Source organism: Protomyctophum parallelum, assembly GCF_964188405.1.
Source record: "Protomyctophum parallelum genome assembly, chromosome: 3".
Lineage (NCBI taxonomy): Eukaryota > Metazoa > Chordata > Actinopteri > Myctophiformes > Myctophidae > Protomyctophum > Protomyctophum parallelum.
This window is the reverse complement of record NC_139698.1, coordinates 14,756,363-14,775,222: the sequence shown is the minus strand read 5'-3', so window position 1 is coordinate 14,775,222 and position 18,860 is coordinate 14,756,363. Positions and strand designations below refer to the sequence as shown.

General features: G+C 41.0%; 2 protein-coding genes across 3 annotated transcripts; both read right to left on the bottom strand.

Annotated features, from left to right (window-relative positions):
• Positions 1 to 5,217: 5,217 nt before the first annotated feature.
• On the bottom strand, positions 5,218 to 8,469 carry LOC310856548 (transmembrane protein 106B-like; the record flags this gene model as incomplete). The annotated part of the gene is made up of 6 exons (XM_083762019.1): positions 8,253 to 8,469; positions 7,694 to 7,830; positions 7,460 to 7,603; positions 6,886 to 6,935; positions 6,708 to 6,758; positions 5,218 to 5,368 (listed from the first exon to the last, which is right to left on the bottom strand). Exons 1-6 carry the CDS (start codon positions 8,278 to 8,280, stop codon positions 5,218 to 5,220), a joined length of 561 nt encoding a protein of 186 aa, XP_083618145.1. The 5' UTR covers positions 8,281 to 8,469.
• A 4,459-nt stretch (positions 8,470 to 12,928) lies between these two features.
• LOC310855440 (transmembrane protein 106B-like) lies at positions 12,929 to 18,338 on the bottom strand. Of its 2 annotated transcripts, none has more exons than XM_083760454.1 (8): positions 18,183 to 18,338; positions 17,000 to 17,207; positions 16,682 to 16,745; positions 16,336 to 16,495; positions 16,105 to 16,245; positions 15,510 to 15,559; positions 15,329 to 15,382; positions 12,929 to 14,228 (listed from the first exon to the last, which is right to left on the bottom strand). In XM_083760454.1, the coding sequence occupies exons 2-8, from the start codon at positions 17,193 to 17,195 to the stop codon at positions 14,111 to 14,113; spliced, it is 783 nt and encodes a 260-aa protein (XP_083616580.1). In that variant the 5' UTR covers positions 17,196 to 17,207; positions 18,183 to 18,338; the 3' UTR covers positions 12,929 to 14,110. The 2 variants fall into 2 exon arrangements, with proteins under 2 accessions (XP_083616580.1, XP_083616581.1); XM_083760455.1 differs by having other exon boundaries at positions 17,000 to 17,210; positions 18,183 to 18,327.
• Positions 18,339 to 18,860: the final 522 nt, after the last annotated feature.

The window sequence follows — 18,860 nt, the reverse complement described above, 5'->3', positions numbered from 1 at the left end:
ACTTCATATTTACTTCAAGAGGAATAGAGTAATGCAATAATATCTACCTCAGTTCATGTAAGCATTGGCTATATAGTAGTATGGTTAACCAATAGCTTGAGACAAGTTGGCATGATTTCCTTTATGATGGCGGTCCTGGGTCCATATAGAGTAGTATAGGCTACATCTGGAAAAGCCATTTCCTTATGCCTGGAGAGAGGAAACTCTGAGTCTACTCTATGATCTATGATTGTCATAATTAAGACAAATCTATCTAGGATGCTGCTCTCATCTTGGCCGAAATGAAATTGACCATGTCTATATACTGTAGTGGCTTTTGTTGATATGTTTAGCCATTTTCATTACGCCAACCACTAGAACATGCATTGTGCATTTTTTCCCTTTTCTTATGGTCATATCTATATGTATACATGTGGTCTGTGGAATTTTTTTGTCCTTTGGAAATTACCCAATTCAATTGGGCCAATTGGCTACTTACGAACGCACAGTCAGTTGCCATACAAGAACTAAGGATTAATGCAGAATCCAGTCTTGGCTGACTACCGGCTCAGAAACCACTTCCTCACTCAGCTCTTTGGACACATGCATGGGGCCGTGGGATGTTGGAGAAATAAATGCATTCACACATACTAACATTAACCCTCCTCTGTACCAAAAGTGATATTCTATCTACCAGAGAAACGGTGGTCTTGATTGAATTTAGTGCAGTATGTGTTCCTGCATTTTGTCTGCAGTGCACCTGGTAAATCGGACTGGATAGGCTCCAAAGCTCCTGACCTGAATCCTACAAAGGAAGTGAACTGGCGTTCTTAATGTGTACAACAGATGTGAACATACCGGTACTCACTGGAGACCTGGTGTGGAAGTCAACAGAGTAGCACAGTGACATGCATCCAGCTCTGTCTAGCAGACTGTGTCCATTTGTCTTTTGGGTCTTGAGCTATAAAGTTTGGGACACGCTGGTCTAGCAGACTGATGAGGTCAAGGACAAAGAAAGTGACAGTTATACATATATATGCCAAATAGATAGTTGAACAAAGAATAATACACAATGTACAGTTAATGGTAATGCTAAATGTTAAAGGGGGGTGTTAAGTGATATCTTTTGAGTAAAAAAGTGTTTTCATTTTCTTTTGTTAAAAAGTGAAAGCTCTATATTCTGTTATTTTTGCTATCAGAGACACGTCTCCCCATCCCTACCGCTCTTTAGTAAACATAAAAAATCTGCACATTTTATAGTGTTCCAGTTCCAATGTTATCATTCCCCCCCCCCCCCCTTCCAATATCACTTGTTTATGTCCTGTATAAGTTATCTCTCTGACTGTGGCTCAGCAGGTCGTCCAATGATCCATGGGTCGGCGGTTCGAATCCCGGCTCCTCCTGTCTACATGTCGAAGTGTCCTTGGGCAAGACACTGAACCCCAAATTTCTCCCGATGTGCTGGTTGGTACCTTGCAGGGCTTCTGCCGCAATCGGTGTGTGAATGGGTGAATGTAATGCACAATCTATGTAAAGCGCCTTGGATAAACTATAAGGCGCTATATAAATGCACCATTTACCATTTACCATCTCTTCTGATTTGATCAAATCAGCGTCATTATCCCAAACTGGAAATATAGTTTGTTTACTAAAGAGCTGGATATGGGGAGGCCCTCCCACGGCGGTGTCTCAGGGGTTGGATGCAAGCGCAAGGTTCCCAGTTCCAATCCAGGTTCCCCCAGAGCAAGACTCTGAACCCCTGCCTTGCATGGTTTCTTCCAGCCATCAGTGTATGAATGTGTGTGTGAATGGGTGAATGTAATGCACAATCTATGTAAAGTGCCTTGGATAAAGGCGCTATATAAATGCACCATTTACCATTTCATAATAGAGCTCGGCTCAGAGATTTGTTTCTCTTTACATTTGATGTAAATGCATGGATCATGGCTTTTGAAATACTTTTCCAATTTACCCAGAATCTTCATGCTTTCATGCTGTGTACAAAGTGACTGAGCCACACTAGTGGCTATATTTCTTGAGAACTCAGCACCACCCAGTGTTTGCAAGCTGTAGTGCAGTCCTCTGCAATTAAACAAAATAAGCAAAACAAAGGTCTAAATCAGTTGTGATTTTATTCTTTTGCTTCATGCAGGTAAACTACTAAAACTACACCACAGTGGATGATTGTACAGTATTCACATTTACATGAACAAAATAATGTCATGGATTTGGTTGAAAAAAGCAGGTCAGGCAGCAGGCTTCTCATGGTCTTCACTGTTACAAATTAGGGATGCACCGATCCGATACTCGTATCGGAGATCGGCGCCGATCCAGGCTAAAATTCTAGATCGGGTATCGGTGGCAAATGGGCCGATCCATTATCCGATCCGATAATTATGTGTAATTACAGTATGAAAACAACTCTACCTCCTCTGTGACACAGCAGTGTAGTATTGACAGTATAACATGTGGAATGCAGCCAGGCTAGCCTGCTCACACATTAACCTGGTCTAATTGTTGCACAGTTATTTAATAAATAATTCAGTGCATTTATATCTGTGTTTGTTACATTTTGTTTTACAAAGTTGGGAAAGTAATGTTTAAGCCTTGATGTTGCCTTACACAAAATAATGATTCCAGACTCCACACAGTGAGGCATACAGCTTAATAGGTTATTACGTTTCTTTGTGGGGGGTATCGGATCGGTACTCTGTATCGGCAGATACTGGACCCCCATGTATCGAAATCGGTATCGAATGCCAAAAAGCCGGATCGGTGCATCCCTATTACAAATACAAGCAGAAGGGTACTGTTTTGAAAACTCTTGAAAATAGTCCGCAGCCAAATACAGATAGTTCTGGGGTCCTTGACATGAAATAGTTTGAGAACCACTGATATAGAAAGAAACATTTGTAGAATCTGGTCTCAGGTCTCCCCCGGCTGGCCAGGGGGAGGCAGTTTTAGAGACCAGGATTACTGCATGTTTTTTGTGAGGGTACCTACCCTAGGGGACACGGGGAGAACATGTAAACTCCACACAGAAAGGCCCTTTCGCCAACCCCGCCTCTAACAGGCACTCTAGGCCATCCAGCAGGGATCTATAATGCAGTGACAGACATGAGCCCTCAGCCTTTCTTTTTATGAAGTCATACAAACGGTCTCTGGGCAATGGCATATCATCACACATTTATTATACACTTCTGCACAGCACCGATTCTCATCTCAACCCTTTTCATGTTAACCCCCCCATGTGAAAATATAATGTGCCAGGGAGCCCAAGAAAATAATATTTGTGTTACTTTTTTTTTTTTACAAAACTATCTCTTATTCTCTTTTAGATCTACTATTTTTGAGTAGCCGAAGTATAAAATAGCGTTAAAGTGGCTCAACTGATTGTAATAACAAATTTTAGCTGAGGACCCTCTGGAACCTTCCCAAGAACCCCTGGGGGTCCCCAGGCCCCACTTTGAGAACAGACTGCTGTGTAGAACATGTGTAATGCAATTAGAAAATGATACTACTTATCACACTGCATTATAGTATGGAATAGTCAAGACTAAAGGTCATTACACACTGGCGAATTGGCGACGCGATATATTCGTGCGAATAATTCGCATTTAAAAAAAAACAATTGAAGTCCATGCAAGCTTCCACATCAGTGGCGAATGTGCGAATGTGCGAAAATGCGACCGTTTTCGCTTTTATTTGTTCGCTCTGGTGTCGTATTTTGCAGAGATTCGCAGGCGAACTGCAACATGCAATATTTCGCATTTTCAGATCGCTTATTCGCATCGCGTCGCTAATTCGCCAGTGTGTAATGACCTTAAAGGCTACCCATCTATACATGATACAGTAAAGGTTATTTTGAATTAAAACAGTGTTAAAACAATGACACCACATCCTACACAAAAATAAAACAAAATCTCCAGAACATGTTGCAACATTAGAGATCTGTGTTACTTCCAACATGTGCTACTGCTAAGATACTGTGTAAGCTAGGGAGGCAATGCAAGACACACTATTATTAATATGGAATTACATACAGCAACCACACTCCCATGTTTTCAACACAAGAAATGCACTCCTTTTTTATACTAAACATAAAATTATAAGAGCAGAAAATCAATTAAACATCAAAAAGGTGCTCATGTGGGTCACCTCGCTTTTTAGCGCACATACCATGTGAAGGCTAAAGGCTCCAACAGACTTAAAGGACTGTCATCAAATGCACCCATACTGGAGGCATCAACTAGGGATGTACACTTAATTGTTCAACCTATCTGCATCAGTTGATATATACGGTGGACTACTTAAAAAACGGTACATTTGGTATAGACAAAATAATCCAATATTTAATTTTGTTTATTTGAATGTGAAAATTAAATCAATGTTATCTGGGGAAGCTATCAAAAGTCCAACTGTAGAACAAATGAAAGAAAATAAGTTGGAAAAAGTATAAATAAGTTGTTTGAAACGAGCATCAATAGGCACCCGGAATCAGTAACTGTATATGCATTTATTGGTTATTCAATCAATATCGGCCAAAATATCAACATCATGCATCCCCAGTCAAGTGGGCATGTCAAAACATGTTGATGCGTCTTTCTGAGCTGGGTTCTATTACATAGATGCATGGCAGAAAACGTATAATACTAGAATTTCGCGGCCGCTCATCCCAGAGTTACGTTGCCGCGCACTATGGGAAGAAGGAAATTGCGGGAGTTGACTCCACATGTAGTAACGGATGGGTTATTAGTTATTATTATGTGTCCTTATTAGTGTAGTGTAGTGTAGTCAACACGTTATGGCTCATACACACTGCCCGGTATTTGCTCCGATTACCGGTACAATACTGAATTAACATTATTTTCTTTTTGATCATCACATTTAAATTCCCAAGATAAAGTGCATCACATCTGAACATTCTGAAATGAAAACCATTGTGGTCCCCAGATGACAGTGAAGTTTTGGGGGTCACAGCTTAAAAAGGTTGAGAACCACTCACTTAATCAATAAGCAGTGTCACTTAATTGGTTAATGGTAAAATAATGAATCCTAATTATTAATTTATATTATTTTACTATACATTGACGCCAGGATGGGAATAATACTAAAAATGCTGAGTAATATTGCAAGGAAGGAACTGAACAAACAGGCACAGCAACAATTTGGCTGGTAAATTCTTGAAACATCCTGTAATCCACAAGCAGCTGTACTTCATGGAAGAAAATACATTTTCTACCCTGGTTGGCACTCCATTACTTTAATAGGCCCTACAAAAATCTCACTGCAGTGCAGTGACGTTGTGTTTCCCCCACAGTCCACATACTGGTACATCTCCTGTGAAACTTGCTCTGCATGGCCGAAGTAAGATGCCGTCACCGTCACCCTGTAAAGCAATAAACATCTCAATAACAATAGTTCGAGTGATACTGTACTGGATGATGACATATTTTTGTAGGCAAACCCCGAAGGTACCCCCATGAAGTGTTCCCACCGCAGATTTCCAAAACATATTTTGCAAACCTTTTGTAACACACTCCCTCTCAGTTCTGCTCAGTGCTGAGCAGGCACTCAGACCAACCTGTAGGAGTTGCTAATGCAGCCAGGAACATAGATCACTCTCCCTAGTCCCACCCACCTAGTCTCCTTCCCACACACAAAGTGAATTACCTCTGTGCCACCCAGATGCCCCTATAGTGTCCAACGTCTCGTCATAGAGAGCCCCCTCTCTCTGATCTAGACTCCGCCCCTCGCCGTGTTGTGGGGCAAACTGAATCTAGCTGAACGGTGTGAATGACAATTCACACGATTTGCGTTTGTAAAATTACTCATTTGCCAACTAAAGATTGAACGGAAAACTAATGGAAAGACGAGGCTTGCGCTCAACATACGCACAAGTACAAGCTATTAGGAAGAGAGCTTTATCTCCGCCCCATGTTTATTTTACATCTGCTGGTGGGTGCAAAACAGAAAAGCGTCAATACTTTTTTCTAGTTGAGTGCTGTTGATTTTCTATGATAACACATGGTAGGCTATGATTCAAGAACACTTATTAAATGGTAAATGGTGCATTTATATAGCGCCTTTATCCAAGGCGCTTTACAGAGATTGTGCATTACATTCACCCATTCACACACACATTCATACACCGATGGCAGCGGAAACCATGCAAGGCACCAACCAGCACATCAGGAGCAATTAGGGGTTCAGTGTCTTGCTCAAGGACACTTCGACAGTAACTCTGGGGGAGCTCGGGTTCGAACTGGCAACCTTACGGTTACCATCCAGGCACTCTACCCCTGAGCCACCGCCGCCCTTATTAACAATATATAATAGGCCTACCTCTAGATCTGGTGCGTTTTTTTATTGATTGTTAATCTCCACGTTAACTCTGTTCATTGAAAATAGCTGGTCTGCAGCTCACCAGGGTATGTAGATTGGCTAATGAATACATTAATCAAGAACACTTTAACAAGATACAATACAATTTAGATCAGGTGGTTTTTAAACTGTTAAATCTGTTAATTGAAAATAGCTGGTCTGCAAGCTCACTACCAGCTAGACACCCAATTAAAATAGAAACCTCAGATTATATAATTGTGTATGTGGCTTAATTAAATGACCAGTGCTTGACTGTTATGCATCCTACTTGCCCCACAACAAGGATGCAGGCTGGAAGCGACAAATGTTTATTTTGCTGGCGTAGCATATGAAGCCATACTTACTGCATCATGACTACCATGTTGTGTGTAATGGACGGCATGGTACAGTAGTCACTGCAAGGAAAGAAGAGGTAGTTTAAGATTTCTAACTATAATGAAGGGATTAAGGCATAATGGAAGTTTAATTGTGTTATTGCACTATTGATCTGTGTTTATGCATCTTATTTAATGAGATACTTACAGCATAGAGCTCATCTCATCAGCAATTGTAGTTGGAACCATGTAATCAACCTGTAAAATAGATATGTCAAGGCATACATGACTAGGTCAACAGTAGGGTTTTTCTATAATTATATCTTGAACTATGTTGACTTAGTGGTTGAACATTGATGCTCCTGTAAGTGCTTGAGGGCAACAGTCCACAGCAGCCATTTTTATTTGTAAAAACACAGCTAAAGTTATAAACATTCATTGTGCGTGTTTCATTTAGGTTGCACTGTGCCAGCATGGGTAACTAATCCCTGTACAGTTAAAACACACCCACAATTAATGTCATCATCTTCAGATGCATTGATTCAGCTGTGCCTGAATAGGGTATTAGGGTGATGTTTGACTCCAGGACAATAAGACCATCAATTACTTCTGACTTTAAATATTTTGTTGGTCACATGAAAATTCGGACAACCTGTTTCTTACCATCTATTTTGTATTGGTTAATGGTTTGGAAGAAACAATGTACTATAAATAGTGGTTTTAGTTATTTTAGTGTAGCTCATCTACAGTACATGTGTACAAAGAAGAGTGTTAGGACCCACCTGCTGTTTATCCAGAGGTTCAATTAATGTAATATTGTTATTCTTGGCCTTGCCAATCACCGTCTTGGAGAACTGGACTTGTGCAGTGATGTTGGTCACTACTGATATGGCATAGTAGTTGTTATTGGTGATGTTCAGGGTGCTCTATCGGAAAGAAGGAAGACTGTTAGACTCGAGTCTAGACACTAGAATCCTGGTTCGACAAACAGCAGGGGGATGACAATGCAGCCTTACTGTAATGTTAAGGTAGACAATCCGTCTGGTTTGGTCGTAGGAGACAAAGGCCGACTTAACTCCCCCATAGGAGACGTCAATAGAACGCGGGAAAAGGAAGAAAACAGCCAAGCCAGACAGCAGCAGGCAAAGGCCAACTGATGTGAACATACCGGTTATGCTGCCCTTGCAACACGTGCCTATGTGCAGCTAGACAGCTAGTTAACACTTTCTGAAATCCTCCAATAAAGAGACAAGACTTTTCTTGAATTTACTGAAGTCTCCACAGGTAATTTTGTAAAACTGAAACAGTACAGAAATAAACATAAAAATGAATTAGCACACATGTACTGTAAATAAACAACAAAGGAATTACCACACAGGTAAATGTGTGTGAGTAATAGTAAGCCTTGTAGGCTATTTGCATTGAACTAGTAGGAACACAAAGTTGAAACACAGAAAGCACTGCAGCCACTGCTGCAGTAAGCTAAATGTTGTTAAGCTAATAGGAAAGTTGCAAACATCATTCATCATGAAATATAAACATCCCATTGATTAACTACAACTAAAATGTACTTACAGACAAATAATGTCCAAGGCAAAGGCATATAAGAAGAATTCTCAGCAGACCATGTGCACAGCTCACTGTTCTGTGGGGAAATGCTGACTCAACTGAGTTTCGTTTTACTGGGAAATGCTGGCCCTACTGAGTTTCGTTTCACTTTCTACTTCCACCACTGGAGGGCAGTAAAACCTGTTACAATACACTTCACCTTTTAATGTAACTTAATTAAATGACAGAATTATTGTCTCCACCAGGCCGAAGGCATGTGGGGAGAGTATGTTTTGCACTCCGTCCTTCCGCGTGTGTGTCCGTGTGTGTGTCCGTGAACAGCTAATCTCGGCCACCGTTAACCCGGTCGATGCCATATTTTGCACACACACTCCCTGGATGCCAACCATGAACCTCTGCCCCAAACTTTCCAGAACGGCCTGTTATAGCGCCACCAGGAGGCCGCTTTGTGCAAAACAAGTTTTTCAATGCCATATTTTGCACACACACTCCCTGGATGCCAACCATGAACCTCTGCCCCAAACTTTCCAGAACGGCCTGTTATAGCGCCACCAGGAGGTCGCTTTGTGCAAAACACGTTTTTGCACAGTACACCTACAGATTTTGTCCAAACATCACGCAAATTGGTACACAGTCTCTCTAGAGCCATTCAACGAAACGGGTCTTTCAGATTTATCAGACTCCATCCTGATTGGTTAAGATTGGCTTCCAAAGTTCACAGGAGTGCTCAGTTTCAAACAAAATGCTGCAAATCATGAACACATCGCGTGATTTCCGTGAAATTGTGCACCCACATTCCCACTAGGCCGAGGACGAAATGCCACATGAACAATTTCAACTCAGCCTCAAGGTGGCGCTATAACTGGCCGAAAAGTGTTTTTACCTCTAACTGCACGGATCTGTGGATAACCTGGTGGAGACCTGTGCCCGGAAGGGCACTTTTTCTAGTTAAACATGTACCAAACTGCCATTCCAAAGGCAGCACACCGGTACTCACTGGATATCTGGTGTGGAAGTCAACAGAGTAGCACAGTGACATGCATCCAGCTCTGTCTAGCAGACTGTGTACCAAACAGTGGGTCGGGACCCATTTGTGCGTTGCCGACCGATGTTTGTGAGTCACGAGTAACTATCCCACTTTTTTCTTTCTTTTTGTTCCAATGCATGGCTTTTGAAGATTACAACATGTGGCAGCCAAGTGTATGGACTTATTAAAGGTATATTCAGTGATTTCACTTAATTCAAATATCACTTATTTTTTTGTTTTGTTGTGATACTCCTCCCTACTATAGAGTGTGCTGGCCATATAAGGAGTTCCTCCCTGTCCCCAGTTAACCCCTGGGGGTCAAAAAACCTTAGGTTTCGTTTTTGACTCTCTATCCTGATTGGACGAAAGGCTGGGTCCCACAGCCAAAAACGAAACCTAAGGTTTTTTGAGTGAAATCACTGAATATACCTTTAATGTTTGTTTAGAGCACTAAAATAAATAACATAAATAATTTGCCAGCCAAGTCTATGGACTTATACACCTAGTGTGATTTATTATTAATATTATTATTTCAAATGATTTTCCACAAATCTAGCTTTTAAGAAGTGAAAATAGCCCATCTGCTACTTTCACCGTTAGTTTGGGTCCCATAAAATATGTCTTTTGGGTCTTGAGCTATAAAGTTTGGGACACGCTGGTCGACTGATGAGGTCAAGGACAAAGACAAAGGACAAAGAAAGGGATAGTTATACTTATACATATATATGCCAAATAGATAGAGATAGAGACAAAGAATAATACACAATGTTAAAGGGGGTGTTAAGTGATATCTTTGGAGTAAAAAAGTGTTTTAATTTTCTTTTGTTATGAAAGCTCTATATTCTGTTATTTTTGCTATCAGAGACACGTCTCCCCATCCCTACCGCTCTTTAGTAAACATAAAAGATCTGCACATTTTATAGTGTTCCAGTTCCAATTTTATCATTCCACCCCCCTCCCCCCTTCATCGCTTTCCAATATCACTTGTTTATGTCCTGTATAAGACTATAAGTTATCTCTTCTGATTTGATCAAATCAGCTTCATTATCCCAAACTGGAAATATAGTTTGTTTACTAAAGAGCTAGATATGGGGAGACCCTGAGACACCCCCACGGCGGTGTCTCAGGGGTAGAGTGGCTGGATGCAAGCGCAAGGTTCCCAGTTCCAATCCAGGCTCCCCCAGAGTAAGACTCTGAACCCCTGCCTTGCATGGTTTCCGCCGCCATCAGTGTATGAATGTGTGTGTGAATGGGTGAATGTAATGCACATTGCACAATCTATGTAAAGTGCCTTGGATAGAGGCGCTATATAAATGCACCATTTACCATTTCATAATAGATTTGTTTCTCTTTACATTTGATGTAAATGCATGGATCATGGCTTTTGAAATACTTTACCCAGAATCTTCATGCTTTCATGCTGTGTACAAAGTGACTGAGCCACGCTAGTGGCTATATTTCTTGACAACTCAGCACCACCGAGTGTTTGCAAGCTGTAGTGCAGTCCTCTGCAATTAAACAAAATAAGCAAAACAAAGTTGTCTAAATCAGTTGTGATTTTATTTTTTTGCTTCATGCAGGTAAACTACTAAAACTACACCACAGTGGATGATTGTACAGTATTCACATTTACATGAACAAAATAATGTCATGGATTTGGTTGAGAAAAGCAGGTCAGGCAGCAGGCTTCTCATGGTCTTCACTGTTACAAATACAAGCAGAAGGGTACTGTTTTGAAAACTCTTGAAAATAGTCCGCAGCCAAATACAGATATTTCTGGGGTCCTTGACATGAAATAGTTTGAGAACCACTGATATAGAAACATTTGTAGAATCTGGTCTCAGGTCTAAAATGGGTTAAACTGGAATGAGTAACCTTCACCTGCTCCCTCCAATAAATATGAAGTAACCAGCCAGTGCAGCCACTTCTTACAGTGAGGAGTTTCACCAGGAGCGCATAACACACACGTTCACATGATGTCCCCCTAGATCTTCTGGTGAACAGGCACACTTTTTTTTTTTATATATATAATTTCCATCCCACGATTTTGCAACCCATTTTTCACCCCTGTCCCTGTGTCAATTATTATCTAATGTGATCCTGGGCTCTACACACCCTCCGCCAACCTGGGGAGAGCAACGGACTTGAACTCATGCTTCCTTCATGCATGAGTGTCCAAGTCGCTCCTTTACACCCGACAGGGGGGGGGGGGTTCCCTGGTTGGACATAGCGCGTGGAAGGAACACGTTATTCCAACCAGTTCCTTTCCCCTCCATCAGGCGCCCCGGCTGGCCAGGGGGAGGCAGTTTAGAGACCAGGATTACTGCATGTTTTTTGTGAAGGTACCTACCCTAGGGGAGAACATGCAAGCTCCACACAGAAAGGCCCTTTCGCCAACCCCGCCTCGAACAGGCACTCTTGGCCATCCAGCAGGGATCTATAATGCAGTGACATGAGCCCTCAGCCTTTGTTATACAAACGGTCATCACACATTTAATATACAGTTCTGCACAGCATTGATTCTCATCTCAACCCTTTTCATGTTAACCCCCAAACTGCAAAATGTAATTGGCCATAACCCCATTTGAAAATATAATGTGCCAGGGAGCCCAAGAAGATAATATTTGTGTTACTTTTTTTTCTCTTTCAAATTTGTACAAAATTCTTACAAAATAGCAGATCTACATTCTCTTTTATATCTACTATTTTTGAGTAGCCGAAGTATAAAATAGCGTTAAATTGGCTCAACTGATTGTAATAACAGATTTTAGCTGAGGACCCTCTGGAACCTTCCCAAGAACCCCTGGGGGTCCCCAGGCCCCACTTTGAGAACAGACTGCTGTTTAGAACATGTGTAATGCAATTAGAAAATGATACTACTTATCACACTGCATTATAGTATGGGATAGTCAAGACAAAAGGCTACCCATCTATACATGATACAGTAAAGGTTATTTTGAATTAAAACAGTGTTAAAACAATGACACCACATCCTACACAAAAATACAAGTAAGACGCGCAAACGCGGGAAGCGAACGCAGCTCGTGTGTGTGTGTGTGTGTGTGTGCTACAGCTGCGCCCTGTGTGTGTGTGTGTGTGCTACAGCTGCGCCCTCTGGTGGTGGGCGGGTGGTGTAACAGCGGGACAGACACACACACACACACACACACACACATACACAGACATTCAGCCCTTGCTGTCATAGTAAGTGGCTCACTGCGTTCGCAAAAACAAAATCTCCAGAACATGTTGCAACATTAGAGATCTGTGTTCCAACATGTGCTACTGCTAAGATACTGTGGAAGCTAGGGAGGCAATGCAAGACACACTATTAGTAATATGGAATTACATACAGCAACCACACTCCCATGTTTTCAACACAAGAATTTTTTATACTCAACATAAAATTATAAGAGCAGAAAATCTATTAAACATCAAAAAGGTGCTCATGTGGGTCACCTCGCTTTTTAGCACACATACCATGTGAAGGCTAAAGGCTCCAACAGACTTAAAGGACTGTCATTAAATGCACCCATACTGGAGGCATCAACTAGGGATGTACACTTAATTGTTCAACCTATCTGCATCAGTTGATATATACGGTAGACTACTTAAAAACGGTACATTTGGTTGGTATAGACAAAATAATCCAATATTTAATTTTGTTTGTTTGAATGTGAAAATGTAATCAATGTTATCTGGGGAAGCTATCAAAAGTCCAACTGTGGAACAAATTAAAGAAAAGAAGTTGGAAAAAGTATAAATAAGTTGTTTGAACGAGCATCAATAGGCCAGCAGTTCTACATCGGCACCCGGAATCAGTAACTGTATAAGCATTTATTGGTTATTCAATCAATATCGGCCAAAATGTCAACATCATGCATCCCCAGTCAAGTGGGCATGTCAAAACATGTTGATGCGTCTTTCTGAGCTGGGTTCTATTACATAGATGCATGGCAGAAAACTTATAATATAAAATAAAATCCTTTAAAAAAAGTGCTCATGTAATGCTAGCATTCACAGTAGTCACATTTTATTTTGTCATCCAAATATGTATGATATGGAAACCCAAAATAGGTTGAATATAGATGAACTCTGAACAAATAAAATATAAGAAATTAAATACATACAACTAGATTTTCAGACAGAAAGAAATGTCTTTCTAGGAAACAAAGTGAAAGTATTTGTGTAGGAAGGATTGGGAAAAGGTAATAAAGTGATTCGGTTTTATTAACTTGGTCAAAGGGGTTCTGTCATATGTATCTAGGATGACATTTTCCCTTAGAAGGGTTTAAAAGTGGTCTATGGTCACTCAGTGGCATAAAGTACAACATCCCATACAGTACCGGTACAATACTGAATTAACATTCTTTCCTTTTTGATCATCACATTTAAATTCCCAAGATAAAGTGCATCACATCTGAACACCATTGTGGTCCTCAGATGACAGTGAAGTTTTGGGGGGTCACAGCCTAAAAAGGTTGAGAACCACTAACTTATTAATCAATAAGGAGTGTCACTTAATTGGTTAATAGTAAAATAATGAATCCTAATTATTAAATTATATTCTTTTACTATACAATTTGACGCCAGGATGGGAATAATACTCCTGCAATGCAAGGAAGGAACTGAACAAACAGGCACAGCAACAATTTGGCTGTTAAGTTCTTGAAACATCCTGTAATCCACAAGCAGCTGTACTTCATGGAAGAAAATACATTTTCTACCCTGGTTGGCACTTCATTACTTTCCTATTTTTTTCAGTGGAATCCAGCTTAGTAGGGCCCTACAAAAATCTCACTCAAAGCATTTCAGCATTAGGCTGTCACTAGCCTTATTAGTACACCTTCACATGACCATGCAGTGACGTTGTGTTTCCCCCACAGTCCACATACTGGTACATCTCCTGTGAAACTTGCTCTGCATGGCCGAAGTAAGATGCCGTCACCGTCACCCTGTAAAGCAATAAACATCTCATCAATAACAATAGTTCGAGTGATACTGTACTGGATGATGACATATTTTTGTAGGCAAACCCCGAAGGTACCCCCATTTAGTGTTCCCACCACAGATTTCCAAAACATATTTTGCAAACCTTTTGGAACACACTCCCTCTCAGTTCTGCTCAGTGCTGAGCAGGCACTCAGACCAACCTGTAGGAGTTGCTAAGGCAGCCAGCAACATAGATCACTCTCCCTAGTCCCACCCACCTAGTCTTCTCCCACACACAAAGTGAATTACCTCTGTGCCACCCAGATGCCCCTATAGTTTCCAGCAATGTCTCGTCATAGAGAGCCCCCTCTCTCTGATCTCCGCCCCTCGCCGTGTTGTGGGGCAAACTGAATCTAGCTGAACGGTGTGAATGACAATTCACACGATTTGCGTTTGTAAAATGACTCATTTGCCAACTAAAGATTGAACAGAAAACTAATGGAAAGACGAGGCAAAGTACAAGCTAAGGAAGAGAGCTTTATCTCCGCCCCATGTTTATTTTACATCTGCTGGTGGGTGCAAAACAGAAAAGCGCCAATACTTTTTTCTAGTTGAGTGCCGTTTATTTTCTATGATAACACATGGTAGGCTATGATTCAAGAACACTTATTAACAATATATAATAGGTCTAGATCTGGTGCGTTTTTTTTATTGATTGTTAATCTCCACGTTAACTCAATTTTCAACTTCATTGAAAATAGCTGGTCTGCAGCTCACCAGGGTATATAGATTGGCTATTTTAATAATCTACAGGTACCGGTAGTTAATTGACAGTTGACCAACCTTTGTCTTTTGCAGTGCAGTGGTGTAATTAATTATTGGGACCACCTGTGTATTCTATAAACATTTTAAATGGCTTTCATATACTTTTATATATATATATATATATATATATTATATATATTTTTTCAAGTGAAGGTTGGCCTTATAGTTCGAAATGTATTTTTTTTTTGGGTGTTAATTTAAACGAATGAATACATTAATCAAGAACACTTTAACAAGGATGCAGGCTGGAAGCGACAAATGTTTATTTTGCTGGCGTAGCATATGAAGCCATACTTACTGCATCATGACTACAATGTTGTGCACTTTAATGGACGGCAGGGTACAGTAGTCACTGCAAGGAAAGAAGAAGTAGTTTAAGATTTCTAACTATAATGAAGGGATTAAGGCATAATGGAAGTTTAATTGTGTTATTGCACTATTGATCTGTGTTTATGCATCTTATTTAATGAGATACTTACAACATATAGCTCATCTCATCAGCAATTGTAGTTGGAACCATGTAATCAACCTGTAAAATAGATATGTCAAGGCATACATAACTAGGTCAACAGTAGGGTTTTTCTATAATTATATCTTGAACTATGTTGACTCAGTCAGTGGTTGAACATTGATGCTCCTGTAAGTGCTTGACTCAAAGGGCAACAGTCCACAGCAACCATTTTTATTTGTAAAAACACAGCTAAAGTTATAAACATTCATTGTGCATGTTTCATTTAGGTTGCACTGTGCCAGCATGGGTAACTAATCCCTGTACAGTTAAAACACACCCACAATTAATGTCATCATCTTCAGATGCATTGATTCAGCTGTGCCTGAATAGGGTATTAGGGTGTTGTTTGACTGGTATTTGACTCCAGGACAATAAGACCATCAATTACTTCTGATTTTAAATATTTTGTTGGTCACATGAAAATTCTGACAACCTGTTTCTTACCATCTATTTTGTATTGGTTAATGGTTTGGAAGAAACGATGTACTATAAATAGTGGTTTTAGTTATTTTAGTGTAGCTCATCTACAGTACATGTGTACAAAGAAGAGTGTTAGGACCCACCTGCTGTTTATCCAGAGGTACAATTAATGTAATATTGTTATTCTTGGCCTTGCCAATCACCGTCTTGGAGAACTGGACTTGTGCAGTGATGTTGGTCACTGATATGGCATAGTAGTTGTTATTGGTGATGTTCAGGGTGCTCTATCGGAAAGAAGGAAGACTGTTAGACTCGAGTCTAGACACTAGAATCCTGGTTCGACAAACAGCAGGGGGATGACAATGCAGCCTTACTGTAACGTTAAGGTAGACAATCCGTCTGGTTTGGTCGTAGGAGACAAAGGCCGACTTAACTCCCACATAGGAGACGTCAATAGAACGAGGGAAAAGGAAGAAAACAGCCAAGCCAGACAGCAGCAGGCAAAGGCCAACTGATATAGAGACATACAGCTTTCTGTGGGGATAAAGAAAAACAGAAGTGTGACACGCCGCAAACCGCTTATTTTAGGGAAGTACTATTGGCTAATTTTTACTCAATATCAGAGAGCATCATCCTCTAGGAAAAACAGTGCCAACTCCACTTATACAACTATTTTCAGCACAAAATAAAGCATGCTAAGTCTAGTATGCTGAGACTTACGTTCTGCTGGGCCTAAGCCTCTGGTCACTGTATGGAATAAGAGCAACGAGCTGGTTCTCTTGACCTGTTGGAACAACAACATAGCCTATTGACAAAGGAAATAGTGGTCCAATGTGCAAATCATATTTTGAACCGAATTTTAGAATGGATGTTTTTAGTTTTTTTTGCTGCACTTTGCATTTACAGTAGTAGTGATCCTAGTTGTAGCTACAAGGAGAAATCACTCAGGATTTTGCAGTATGATAGTGGTACTAAACGCAGTCACAGCTGAAGTAATTAGGTACACATTTCTAATTATTAGCAGCAATTAAGTCTCACCTCTTGGGATTCTGCCTGTGCCTTGGCATGTAGGACATGTTACGCTGTCCCTTCCGGTGAACTCCACATAGGGGAACTGAGAGACATCTCTATGCTTATCTTCCTCACTCTGTGCATCTGTTCCATCATCGGCCGTTGTCAGATTTTCCTTGCTTGAGGCTTTCTGCTTGGCCAACAGGGAGTGTGACTTGCCCATACCGAGAGCTTTCTGCTGAACAAACAGTCAGTCCAACATGTTGATTTGGACAGAAAGTCACATAATTAATTCAGAATGTGAATGTGAAATTGGACTAGGACGGTTTAATACCCTCAAAATTAAGGGTAGTGGGTCGCACACACCAAGACTGCAGTTCAAATATATTTGAAAAAATGGACAAACGTTTCGGCTATCCAGCCTTCATCATAGCCCCGGGCCCTGGACCAGGGCTACCTTCATCAGTGTCACTGATGTAGGCTGGCTGGATATCCGAAACGTTTGTCCCATTTTTTCAGACGTTTCGGCTATCCAGCCTACATCAGTGACACTGATGAAGGCTGGATAGCCGAAACGTTTGTCCATTTTTTCAAATGAACTATATTTGAACTGCAGTCTTGGTGTGTGCGACCCACTACCCTTTATTTTGATATGTTTTGAACGGGTGACGCACCTATAGTCAGAGCGCGGTGGTCATATGAAGTTCTTTAAAACCCTGTGTCAGCGTAATGTTTACGTTTTCGCTCAGTCTATACTAGGATAGGATCATTTCGCTTAGTAGGTTGCAGATCCGGTCTACAGCGGATAACCAGATACAGAGTCAGACAGTAGGCGGCAGGTAGACCGGATCAGAGTACTGAGAAGTAAATGGAAACCCGGATTTCCACAGACCTGCAGAAAGCCTGGTGATGCGAGGTTAATCTATACACTGAGCGAGCGGCTGTGTGGCCGCCATGCTCAGACATTTCTCCAATAAGTACACAATGTACCTCCCGAAAGGAAATCGTCATTCAGTCTAGATTTCGCTGCCTAACCACAATATTCCGCACACATATATGTCGTACAATGTGCACGAACATTTCCACGCTTTAATGTTGTCATATTATTCTGCTAAAAGTAGGCCTACTGTGCGTGTCGTGATAGCGTTGCATTTAATAGTAGGCTACAATGGACTGTCTGCATTGTGTGAACAGTGTTTTATTCGCTTACCTTATTGATTTTTTAAATTCACAATCGCGTGTCATTCGTTTCACGATGTTGTTTACCAGTGAGCAATGAGGACACAACACAACAGTAGCTATTGCCGTTAACTTGAACAGAACGCCCCTCTCCGGCCTCTTCTCTCCTCATTGGACAGACGAACACGATGCCGAGTCCGACCCGACCGGCGGAGTCTGTCTGGCTATGTTCTGACTCTGGATCCTAGAGCCCGTAGAGACGAGACGGCAGGTCGCACTGTGATCGGCTAGTTAGTTGGCTGTCAGGTAACTGCTGTCAATGCCTGTCATAAGTTACTTTACACAACTTAAAGGTGTGTGGTAATACGTTTTGGCCCAGTCTGATACAGTCAGTTCTTCTATTATTTTGCTAACCTACCTGTGTCATGATTGTATAATTTGTATTCCAATCCTACATTTCACAAGTGGCTGTCTCTTGAGAAAGAAAAATGTTGTAATCGGACAGAGATACAGGAGTAGGCCTACTTTACTCTAGTCCATTCACTCCATTGTAATCATTGTAATGCAGTGGTTTTCCGGGGACCACCAATGGTCCTTGAGGGGGTTCCAGGTGGTGGTCCCCAGCTAAATGACAGAGAGTTGGTTACCAAATTGATTGATTATAGATCTTTAACTCTTCAGACTACAATGAAAACAAAAGGACCCAAGG